The 13,282-nt window shown below is 38.6% G+C and overlaps 1 protein-coding gene across 1 annotated transcript in view; it reads left to right on the top strand.

Annotated features, from left to right (window-relative positions):
- Positions 1-12,939, top strand: part of LOC134790786 (neuroligin-1-like) — an 88,544-nt gene extending 75,605 nt beyond the window's left edge. Inside the window, exons 7-15 of the mRNA XM_063761720.1 lie at positions 582-667; positions 971-1,138; positions 7,675-7,795; positions 8,497-8,693; positions 9,299-9,421; positions 9,606-9,751; positions 10,707-10,834; positions 11,003-11,152; positions 11,238-12,939. Of these exons, the coding sequence (XP_063617790.1) occupies positions 582-667; positions 971-1,138; positions 7,675-7,795; positions 8,497-8,693; positions 9,299-9,421; positions 9,606-9,751; positions 10,707-10,834; positions 11,003-11,152; positions 11,238-12,148 (2,030 nt within the window). The 3' untranslated portion in view covers positions 12,149-12,939. The remainder of the gene's footprint in view (positions 1-581; positions 668-970; positions 1,139-7,674; positions 7,796-8,496; positions 8,694-9,298; positions 9,422-9,605; positions 9,752-10,706; positions 10,835-11,002; positions 11,153-11,237) is intronic.
- The last annotated feature ends 343 nt before the right edge of the window (positions 12,940-13,282 follow it).

The following is a 13,282-nucleotide window of genomic DNA, read 5'->3' as shown; positions in this document are numbered from 1 at the left end:
CAAAATCAAAAGCAACTAATTTTTACTTTGTATTTCAACCATAATTGAATAAAAGATGTGTTATAAAAATATACCTAGTAATAATTAAAATCATAACCCGAATATGATTCTTTACAATATATACCTACTTAGATGTTCTATTTAATTAATACAGAATAGAATATTTTTTATAGGTATCCGATCTGTTACAATATTTGTTTAACACTTATGGAGTAACGTTTCCCGCATCTGTATAAATATAATACAATTAGCTGATGTTTACTCGTTCACCGAGGGTAAGCCCTGTGGAGATTTCATTATTTCGCGTAGCGCACCTACATCCCCTTTATATCCTCCGTAACTTAATGCGATTAAAGGGGCTAGCCGCTGAAGGCACGCACAAGAGCTTTCTCAAACGTAATTAAAAGTAAGGTCGGTCGACCAGAACTTAGTTCAGCAACTTAAAAATACAAAAAAACAAGGTTTGAAATAATAAAGGGGAAGGAAGCAAACAAATGTTTTTCCTTGAGGACAGATTTCATTATCTTGCCGATGCTTGTGTGCGAAATAACAAAATTAAATTAGGTTTTGTTTTGTTTCAGAGCTACTGAAGCGCGTCATCTTGTTAAGCGGGTCGGGTCTCAGCTCATGGGCATTGCAAAGAGAGCCACTTACGATAAAAAGAAAGGTAACCCATAAGGATTGCGGATCTGCAAATGTCGCCTGTAGCTATGGTAGAACGCTATTACATATTTGTCGCCGGGTATTATTCATGCCGGCTGATACGAGTACCTACTTCATTATTTTTAGGTGCTGATCCTATAGGTAGGATCGTTTTCGGAATAAAAGTATCTTCTTCTTCGTTACACTCTTGATAATGGGGATTATGTAGACTTTTGAGGGACTTGTTTAACGACACGTCGCCATTCCTCCTGTAGAGCTGCTTTCCTTGGAATAAAAGTACTTACCTATTAAATGATATGGTTGTTAGGTGGCGGAGCAGACGGGTTGCCACGGCGACCTGCAGGAGGACGACTTGGCGCCGTGCCTGCGCAACAAGCCGCTGGCCGAGCTGCTCGCCGTCCGGCTCGACCCGCCGCGCTTCCTGCCCGGCTTCGCACCCTTCGTCGACGGCACTGTTATAGTCAATCCGTCTTCCGTGAGTTTATTATTTACAAAAATCTGATCTAATTTGAGTCGTTTACATTAATTATGTAGGTACCCACTTTTAGGCACGTTCGGTTAATGTTCGCCACGATAACGAATTACGTTAAGTGTACTTTAACTGCAACTCTGACTTTGATACCTTAATGACTGACGCTTAATGTCACCGCTATTCATTTCATCACAAAATGCGAACATATCTTGAAGTCGGGCCCTAAATTAAAAGTACCCCTCAATTTATTACACAACAGTTATAGCTTAACCCTGGATTTACAAAAAAAAACCGGCCAAGTGCGAGTCGGACTCGCACACGAAGGGTTGGGTTCCGTACCATTATCTAATAAAAACGGTCACCCGTCACCTTGACATTAAAACTATCCAAGGTGCCTCTACGTGTTGGATCTATATCCCCACGCAAGCCTAATATCAAAAGACCGGGATTTACAGGCCCGTGAAATCCAAAAGGAGACATAATAATTTCAGCCTATATACGTCCCATTGCTGGGCACAGGCCTCCCCTCATGCGCGAGAGGGCTTGGGCTATAGTCCCCACCCATCCATAAATTAATCCGCCAAATCCAACAAGCAGGAGAAATCCATTTTTGTTGGATTAAAGCCCACGCCGGCCTTCACGGCAATGAGGCAGCAGACACAGCCGCCAAACACGCGGCATCATTACACAGAAGTCCTGATTTCTGCAGATTTCCCCTATCCTTTCATAAAAAGAACCTACATAAAACAATAGTAGGAAAACATGAACAAATGTACACAAACAGTACAACAGGAACCCACACAAAGCAACATCTGCCTACACCTCGGAGTAAATATCTATGGAGTAGAGACGCGCACTAATTTCTATCTGAAAAATTCTGTCGTTTTTGGCGCGGGGGACGAGGTAACGCACACAAATAATGTTAACACTAATGCATTTTTAGCATGCGTCGCTACACACGCACACGACAAAATTATCAAACACTAGCAAAAACTATATTCACACAAGTACAAGAACAAACACAGACAACCCTGTCCGTGAACGAGATGACGTCAGTTCTAAGTAAACCTAGATAGTGCGAGGGACGCGCCGATAATATTGTCGATATTTTATTGACAATTAGTTTTAATTTCTGCTTTTATCAATTATAATAATATTACAATATCAAGTCTTTCTACCAGCATTTTACTAACTTTAAATTATTGTATTGTTTTTAGATGTTGTTCTAATAGTTTGTCAATTTGTTTAGGGCGAATCTTGCAAGCTGATATAATGATTTTTTATTATCAGTTCATTAGTTAATATTTTACATGTTGGTTTACTTCTGAAAGCAATGCAATATACTATTGAGCATGCAGATCTGATGACAGAGATGGAACGCGGCCATATATAGGATGTCATTTAAGGGATATTGAGTAGGGGATAATTAGTATATATATCGGCGGTAGATCGTAAAATCGGGCATATCGAGATATTCCTAGGCATATCATGAAACTCCGCCATTTAATAATCTGCCTTTTGCATTTTTTGCCACTGCTAGTGCTGCATTCTATGTGGCATTTGGAGCAGAATGCGTAGGTGCTAGGTAGGTACTAAAATCATACGCTACCCAAACACGTCCTATAAGTTGGCTGTCAAGCCATTTCAATGGTTATCATTTGCTAAAATGTAGGACATCCTACTTATTCGATATGCCTAAATGTTGAGGTTTGCACGGTATAGCTGGTGATCACTAGTCAGAACATGACATGCCGGCGTTTCACGATCTGCTTAGGAATATCAGACCTTGAAGTTAGCACGATATGGCTGGTGGTCACTAGGCACATCATAATCTGCCTAGGAATATCACTCCTTGAGGTTTGTACGATATGGCTGGTGTTCGCTAGGCATCATGACCATCTGTATATTATTCATTATGTTTATATCGATTTTACCGATATTGGTTTTTAGTGTCCCATCACTAATATTGGTACGGTGATACCAGAGTAATCAATTAAAAGTGCCTATTTATGGAAAGTGACAGCCGTAAATACCTTAAATTAATAAAATATTTGACATGTTAAATAAAAATATATAGCTGGTCAAGCAAATCTTGTCAGTAAAAAAGGCGCGAAATTCAAATTTTCTATGAGACGATATCCCTTCCCGCCTACATTTTTCAAATTTGCCGTCTTTTTCTACTGACAAGATCTGCTTGACCAGCTATATGTAGAAACTAAAGGAAAAATTAATTTTCAAAAAATAGTCTATCGGTAATTTTACGTTATTTAGGGGTTGTGCACAAATCACGCGAGATGTTTTCGACTACTTTTTGATCCCCCGTCCCCCTTTTCTTTATTCTTATAGATCTATTTATTTGATTAAATAGATTAGGTTGATATGAAACTAAGGTGTTATATAAAAATAATGTGTTACATAAATTATATAACAAAAAGCAACGCAAATAGGGCGTATTACTGCAATGTTCTGCCGCCAGAGTGTAGCACTAAGCTAGCTAGTAAATTTTCTCTTTTCTCTTTATCGCTCAAATATGCAATAGTGATAGAGAGGTTAGATAACGAAATTTAATATTTCTTGTTCCGCGGCGGACCCCCAGATTGTGATGGATTGTGGTAGTCGCGCCCCCTACGCAGAGTTTCGCATAATATTTCCTATTAGAAATTCTACTCGTACCTAAATAATATTTAGAAAGTCTTCTTTAGAATTACCCTAAATCAGATTTAATACCATATCACTGGTATCACTGTCAGATTGACAATGTTTTTTAGTTATTTGCAAAGTTAATGCACTATTTGATAATATTTAGATGTAATAGTACCTACATATGATAAGAAACGTGTTCTTTTTGTAGACTAGATGTTTTCGATCTCATTTTGAACGAGAAAACGCTGCAATTCGCCATTTTCCTATCATTCCGCTTAGACTGACGTTTGCTGAATGGCGTATGACGTGTGGCAACTAGTTTTATATAACCTCCTTGACCGGCGGCCGCGGACTTTTTGCAGAGGGGAACGCCTGTTAATGGCCGCTCCATAGATATTTACTCCGAGGCCTACACTTACACATGTAACAACACTTCGCAAGCGTATGTCACTCACCTCCGAACTCACTCAAATACTTACCGGTCATCAAATAGACCCATATGATATATCTAAAATAATAGAAAAAGAAATAACAAAAACATCGTTCGAAAAATTCATAAGTAAAATAATAAACACACTTAAAAAATTTAATAACACATAAACATGCTATATACTATAATATGTTATATACGTAAATAAAGTGCCTAATATATATGCATATATAATTATATTTATAATATTTTATATATCTAAATAAACTGCATAATAATACATTCATAAAAACTAATGAAACGAAGTAATAATAGTTATAGGCCGCCCGTATTGAAAGCGAGGACCTACAACTATAATAATAGAAAAAAAAAAAAAACGGTCACCCATCCAAGTACTGACCCCGCCCGACGTTGCTTAACTTCAGTCAAAAATCACGTTTGTTGTATGGGAGCCCCACTTAAATCTTTATTTTATTCTGTTTTTAGTATTTGTTGTTATAGCGGCAACAGAAATACATCATCTGTGAAAATTTCAGCTATCTATCACACCTAATATCAATCTCTGTCTGATATTTAGATCTCTATCACAGATCACGAGATACAGCCTGGTGACAGACAGACGGACGGACGGACGGACGGACAGCGGAGTCTTAGTAATAGGGTCCCGTTTTACCCTTTGAGTACGGAACCCTAAAAAAAACGACAGATATACTCATAAAACGATATGAAGTAGGTACCTAATTGAAATTCATTAGATAATCAAGAAATCGGATTCATATAAATATTCTAACAGTATATACAAATACAAATACAAATGCGTTTATTTCATTACTTTTTACATAAGTTCTTAGGTATAGTATAAGGGTTAGGTAGGTAATTAGTCCATCTTAGGTATAAGGAGTAAGTAGGTAAGTATTAATCTAAACATTGTGCAACAAATTGTGTAAGTAATGAAAAAGGTGCGGGTACAGCTTGCTGAATTTAAACCCGCCCTTGGTCAGCTAATTGGAATGGTATTAAGATTACATAATATTTAAATTATGAAATTCACATACAAAACAAAACATTAGTATTTGACAATAGTTTCCTTACGGGGTACTTAATACAGAAACAGTATTTAATAGCATATGTTTCGTGTGGTTAGTATTTACCTAAAAGTTAACTTTATGAACGCATCCCTCACGGGGCTGGTCACGTGTATATTCTCAAACTCTTTTTGATTATTCATGTACAACTTTTTAAGTCTAGATTTGAACTGTTGGATACTCTTTGCCTCAAGCACAGGAGGGGGGATATCGTTCCAACATTTGTATATTATGTATATTAAATTCGTTGTTACACAAAACAGATCCAACACTACAAAAAAATAAAGTTTCCAATTGGACTGAATTTGTTTCATGACACTTAGTTATTCTTTCATATATTCACCAATTAACTTACATCAATATCTTCTTATATGTAGTTTAAATAGTAGGGAATCGATATATTATACTTATGTATTTCTAAGATCTTCATGTAGTTTTGTTTTGTGTACTTATGATCAATTGGTAATAGAAAATAATGTATTTATTGGGATAATAGAGCTTTCCAAAGTCATTTCACACACAGATTATAGCTCTATGACACATCATCACTCATATGGTCTTCGCATTCGTCAACGCTGTGCTGTTCGTATATTAAAAGTAAATATTTGGTATGGTTTCTGAACTCTAAACGATTTATAAAAGTCGAGGACTCCAACGCTCCAGTAAATGCAAATCGCCTTAAAAGAAAACATGGACCAGTAAGTATACATATATAGAACACCAACAATCTTTTAATATGTATGATAATGCATTAAATTACTTCTAAAGGGTTCGTCTCTGATATTTTCTACCATTTAAATCCTTCTACAATTAAATTGTAAATTTAAACCATTAAAATTGAACTGAATATTCATAACTTCAGAATATAAACCTCCGGAGATTGAAGCTCATCGGGCCAAAAGGCATTGCAGCTCCAACTCAATCACAAAAGCATGTAACCCAAATTTAACCTTGTCGTGTCAGGGCTTTGTTTCGATTATAAGACCATTTTGCCTAGGACGATTATGTTACCCTAGTACGTCTATCTATACTCGGTTCTTATTCAAATCGGCGTTATATGGGCCAGTATGTAGTTAGATACGCCACAGTTCAATTAGATTAATTGATCGGACATCTCCGACGTGGCAACGTTGCTTCACTTGCCTGTAATGCAATGATACCTAGATTCGAGCAATCTGGCTGGCAGCATTTCGCACGCTTCTGTACACATGATTTCACTAGTGTGTTGCTGACACCTGATTTCACTAGTGTGTTGTTGACACCTGATTTCACTAGTGTGTTATTGACACCTGATTTCACTAGTGTGTTGTTGACACCTGGCCCCTATTTCACCAACGTGACAGGTCCGACAATTATCGACATCACTGTTACTGACGTCACAGGCCTCCATAGGCTACGATAACCGCTTACCATCAGACGGGCGGTGTGGTTGTTTGCCACCGACATGTTAATTTAAAAAAAACTCCACTATATCGCCAGTTAATAAGTACTTATTTTGTGAAGCTAATGACAATTGTCACAAGAAATCCGACAATTGTCACGAAATTCCGACACAGAACTCATTTGCTGTCAAGATATTCCGAAAGTTCTTTGAAATCTTGTAACAATTGTCATCTTATCATCATAAACATCGCAAGAGACTTACCTGTTTTTTGCCGATATAATAAAGTTTTTTTAAATAATACAATGATGGTGACAAACAGGAATACGGCCCGCCCGATGGTAAGCGATAACCGTAGCCCATGGATGCCTGTGACGTCAGCAACAATGAGACTTGTCGAATTGTCGCACCTGTCACGTTGGTGAAATAGGGGCCTGATTTTACTAGTGTGTTGTTGATACCTGATTTCACTAGTATGTTGTTGACTCCTGATTCTAGTTATAATTACGTGAAAAAAGTTAATTAAAACTTTATTAAGCTATACCAGGGATCGTCGACAAATCTCCTGTACCTAGGCATCGAAGAGATTAAAATAAATAAGCAATCAAATTACGTCGAGTACCTACTTAAGTAGTTACCTACAAATCTGTTTGAAATTTGTTCGGACGAAAAGCCTTAAGAGATTAAACTAATCATGTCTTACAAAACAGTTGAGTTCTGAACTAATCTGTATTATTACAGCCGACTTCTACAACTTCACTTTTCGTGGAGTTTCGTGCGCAGAACCTTAACATATGCTGCGACTAAACTTTATTCGCCATCTTGTAGCTTCATAAAGCCTGTAGATTTCTAAATTATTTATCTTAGAAGTATTTTATTTTTAAATAATTACCTAAATACCTACAAAAAAATTTAAGTCTGTATTTTACTAGATAATACAGTATTAAGATACAAATAAAAAGCGAGTCAGTAAACATAATAATTTGTTTATCAATCCCAGGCCCCTCCGCCCACCGACAGCACACGGCTCGGCGCCGGCGCTGCCGCGGTGGCGTCTGCCGCTGGCCACGAGCTCGCCGACTTTTCGCATAGGGAACTATTGTTCGGCCTCACCACTACTGGTAATTTTTACATGGTTCACATCGATTTATCTTCACATCAAAAATAAATACCTACGTAATATACTTTTCCATAAAGCGCAAGGAAAATTCTAACATTATGACTATGCATCAGATTATTCCGAGCTCTTAGAGCGTTTTCACATTGTCCGATCCGATATCGGATGTAGGATCCTACATCCCCGTAGTCAGGCCGCGGGGGCGCGCCCGGGCGCCGTCGCGTAGCGGTCACGCACACTACAATAAACATGCCTGACACATACGCACACAAACAAATATTATCGGTCCGACAGCTGACGGGGGGCTCCGACATGACTAAATTTATCGGAAGCGCCTTTCCGATATTGGATGACGGAAGGCGCCTATGACAAAAACAGCTGCAGGAGACTGCCATTGGCAAGTCCGCCTTTTTTGCGTTATTTATCGTTTTTAGTATAAATAATTTATTCAATGCATATATAAATACAGAGAAACACATATATCTTACATTTTACTTCCTTCCGACATCCGATATCGGATCGGACAATGTAAAACGCTCTTACGACAGTCAAACGTTTTTCCATTAAAGGCATTGTTAAGGTATTCTAATAATTATTTCATCTTTCTCTTAGGTTGGTAGAGCTATTAAAAGTCTGTTCTACTTTTATAATAGATTCCGTGGGTCTGGATCATAAATATGCAAAATGACATGCCATTCCTTGCAGAATCTTACCTGGAATTCAACGCTCAAGACTTGGAGTTCGGTTTCAACGAAAGCCGCCGGGACCGCATTCTGCGCACATTCGTTAGGAACGCCTACTACTACCACCTTAACGAAATATATTCCACCCTGAAGAACGAGTACACGGATTGGGATAAACCTTTGCAAAACCCCCTCAGCGTCCGCGACGCTACGCTTGAGGTACGTGTTCAACTTTTTTCTTACGCCTTCCAAAGATAAAGTTTCAATTACTTCTAATAGAAAAGACGCGTGATGACACTGCTAAACTACGTACGCTTATACGCTTCCGGGTTGCTCCAGAATATTAGGGAGTTTTGCTATTAATTATTGTTACTATATTTTCTGCAAGATAACGATGTTGCGTGTATTTATGGATTCTATGTGATCACGATATCGATAGTGGGCTCCAAGTTGATAACTGACAGGCTGAGTCGACTATTCTCGAGCGCCCCGAGCCGGCGGTATCGCAGACGATCTCAATTAAGCTTCAAGTGGTTTTCGCAACTCACCGAGCGTTCCCGCGTCCTACAAAGGAAGTTAATGACGCTCGCGCACACTGAATACAAGATGGGCGCGGTGAAAGGCTTTATTAGAAAAGACTTGCATCTTCGGGTAAGAAATTAGCGTCGGCTCGGCTCTGTTGCAACAATTAGGCCGCTTGGTCGTAGGTAGGTACTTAGAAATACGCAAACATTTTATCATGACTTTAATTTAACTTTGCGAGTTACGTTTCAGTTAGTAGTCTGTGGTACACGTTGTATAATTCCATTTTGCGCTTCCATTAGGTGCTTAGCGACGGGCGAACGGCGGCCCCACTTATCAGGTTAGGGTACCTGCACGCTCTCCGCGGTGGAACCACTTATTTTTCGCACTTTCACCACCTCTCGCCCGACAAGGATTATCCGCAGGTACGCTTTACTCTTGAAATTAGTTGACTTTTTTATTAACTGACAACAAATAACTACAGAAATTGATATATTTGTTATTTTAAAACCTTTATTGTATATGTTCAAGTATCAGATGTGAGTAACTACAGAAGAGATAATAAACCAACAAAATCAAATGTGTAAATTGTAATGTATTATTTCGTAGCGTCCCGGTTCAGTGCACGGCGAGGAACTGCCTTACTACTTGGGTGTTCCACTGTCCTTGGCTCATCACGCACAGAACTACACTCAACAGGAACAGCGAGTTTCACGTTTATGCATGCACTACATCACAAACTTCGTTAAATACGGGTAAGTCCTCAACAGCATGCATAAGCATCCATCTAAACGCGTAAGCCTCCCTGCGTAATTCTGAATTTAACTTGATTGTTTTAAAACACAGGAGGTGGATGTCATATCGTTATGAGAAACGGCTATAATAATGACGGACATCCCGAAGTATTAATAGAAATGTTAGTGTCGATTTAGCCAACCAAGTTCTTAATCATAACATATTATTTATATTTCTTCTTATTCTTATATTACATTTTAAGCATTTATGACGCCATATTTTATCAACCCACTGTGAGAATTTAAAGAAATCATCAAGTTTCCTATCACGTATGAAATATAATTAAACGTACCAGCCCCTTTGTAGTTGACTTCAAGTTACACTGCGGTAATCCGAGAGAGCACTACCGCGTGAACTGAGGGTTCGCGCGGTTTATGTTTATACACTAACAAACAATTATTTTAATTACGTTCTGTTGTTCTATGTTCCTTAAGTACGCAAAATTTTATGTAAATATGTTATATAGATATTCATTCTTCACCAATAAATATCTAACTGACTGTATTGTATAGGTACTTATTTATTTCAAATCTCATTAATGTGCGTAAAACATGTGTAAAACAAAACATAAATAAAACCATAGTTTTTCCATACCTGATTCATTCATTCATTTTCATTTTGACACTTCTAAATTTTAAGAAAACCAAATAGCATGAAATGACACCGCATATGACTTTAATTAAGAAGATGCGTATAATAATCGCTCTTAAAATTATGGAAGCATCATTAAAGGGAGTGTTGTTTATGTTGTTTGAGCTTAGAAAGTTTTAAGTACACTTATTTCGTTTTATATGTCATTAAAGGGAGAATAAATTACTTGTCAAATAAAATGAAGATAAAATATTATGAGTACATTGATGTGTTAAAATGAAATTCATTTTATAATTTGAATGAATAATAAGCATTTTTCGGTAGTAATCCGAACGACCCGACTGCGACGCCGCCACCTAGCCCACTGTTGGGCGAGGCACCAAGACTTGGCCCCAACCAGACGCCTTACTGGGACACATATGACAGCATCAACCAGCTCTACCTGGAGATCAGTGCGTAACTGTCTTGTATTATAAATATACTATATTCGATTCTATCTATTATAACATCGAATGAACAACTTTACCCTTTTAACAAACTTTTGGGTCCCAAACAGTATAATTGTTACCACAAGTCCGTTGTGCTCATTTATTTCAATTAGCTTTCGTTTTGCGGTACAGGTAGTAAGCCTGAAATGCGCAGCCATTACCGGGGCCACAAGATGTCGCTCTGGCTGTCCCTCATCCCGCAACTGCACCGCCCCGGGCCCGACATGCCGGATGCCGCCATGCGACACCATCATTTTCAAGAAGATCCTAATTATTACGAAGGCAAGTCCACTTGATAAGTAATTTACTGTGCCTTTTTACTTAAGAACAAAATATGTAAACATCATCATATTTATTTTATTTGTAGGCGCTGTAAGAGTGCAGTCTCTGTCTCGAACACATGTGCCGCATGTAGTGAATCTGGATGGAGCTGGACGTGGCGACAGCGGCCGCAGCACAGCATCACCGCGCACGGTGCCTCCACGGCCCTCCGTCCTCCCACCCGCACCCTCCACTGACTGCCCCCCTAATGTCACGACGACACCCGTCCAAACTGACGACGCGCTGTTGCGGCGACTCGCTTCTTCTCATTATCAGTCTTATACCGCCGCTCTGACCGTCACAATCGCAGTCGGGTGTTTCCTTCTACTTCTCAACGTCCTTATATTCGCTGGCATATATCACCAGAGAGGTACGCGTCCCCGGCGATCGAAAGATGATTTGGCTGAAGCGGGAAGCTCATCATCTTCCGACAATTATGATGGAAAACTCGACTATGAAGTGCGAGCGTTTGATGGGAAGGGTTTCGGTTTCGAGTGTAAATCTGCTCACGTGCCACGGGCTACTGGGTCTAAGTTTGACCTGCGGACGTTATCAGACTGCGGTGAGCCTACGTTTGGTGAATACAGTTGCTACGACGAGAAGCATAGGGCGGCGCGTCGGTCGTTACCGGATGTGAGTGTGGGGAGCGCGATTGAAGCCGGTAGTGTAGTGTGCATCGGTGTAGACACACAGAAACCTGATATTCAAAAAGTGGATGGAAGACAAGATCTTATAGGTAGAACTAGCACTTTTGAACCTAGGGTAGTTGATTGTTCTACTCAAGTGAAGTTCGGTCCAGTACCCGACCCGTCGGAAGGGGCATGCGAGTCCAACCCCGAGTCGGACTCAGGCGGTGCGAGCGGCTCGGGGATCCTGCGCGTGCCGCCAGCCGCCACGACTCCCGCGCCGCCCGGCATCATGAAGAAGAGAGTACAGATTCAAGAGATATCAGTATGAGGGTTTCTTGATGCCGCTGAGATTGTTGTTAATAAAAGGACTAAACTATAACGAACTCACGACCACTTCACGTGTATATTAGAGTACTGAAATGTGACAGAGTAAATAAATATTGTATATATTGATACAGTATATTAGATAAATAATAAATGTGCGTACAGCGAAATGGAGTTAGAGGAATATATGTATTTTTCTCTGCCTTATGTGAATCTGCGGCTGTAAATATGTAAGTAATACTTCTTCTCTCTTCCGCTCTACTTGCTATCGTATAGGTGTGGGAATAGGTTAGCAGTCTGTGTAGTTAACGGTAAGTATTTAGTCACAAAAATTCAAGCTAAAAATATATAATTTGACTGATACTGCACTATGACTGTTACATTATTTCTACCCTTTATATATAGAATGAAGGAATTGTAGGTTCTTGTGAACGTATTTGTATGTAAAGTTATAAAATTTACATGTGAATATAACAATAACTTAGTAATGAAGTGATCTAAACTACTTACGATTGTACATATGGATACAAGAAGTATTTCGAGTAGTATAGTATAACTTTGAATGTTGTAATTTTTTGTAAAGTTACTTTAAGTGACTATTACTTTGAGTAGTTTTTGATATGTAAGTAACAATTGAAAATCAAAATGACAAACGGGTAAGTACTCAAAAGCGCTAATCAAGTTAACTAAATCATTTGTTGACGCGAGGACTGTTCTTATTTAAACCAAACAATGACTTAAAGGTAAACAGGGTAAAAGACCATTCTTTTAGGGTAAAACACCTCCATCTGATAATATTTATACAAGATGATACTATCAAGAGTAGTTGTATTATAATAATTCCAAATGTAATTGATTGACATAGGCACATGATTGATCCATAGCAAGATTAGTAACCTGTTGAATGCCGGAGTCCTGATGGATTAATTAAGTTCCATAATTATATGTGAATCTCTGGTCTCACCCTAGATACCGAGTATTATAAACTATAAACTATCGTAGGCACATATTTCCCGCAGGTTTCATATAGTTCCTTTTTTACGACCTTGTTTAATTATTATACTCTAAAATTAAATATAAATTAGACTTCTCTTTTGAATGAAACTATATCTGATACATAATAATAATCCATATAATC

The sequence above is a fragment of the Cydia splendana genome, chromosome 5, assembly GCF_910591565.1.
Source record: "Cydia splendana chromosome 5, ilCydSple1.2, whole genome shotgun sequence".
Lineage (NCBI taxonomy): Eukaryota > Metazoa > Arthropoda > Insecta > Lepidoptera > Tortricidae > Cydia > Cydia splendana.
Note: the sequence above shows the minus strand (reverse complement) of the source record. Positions and strands in the feature narration are given on the sequence as shown.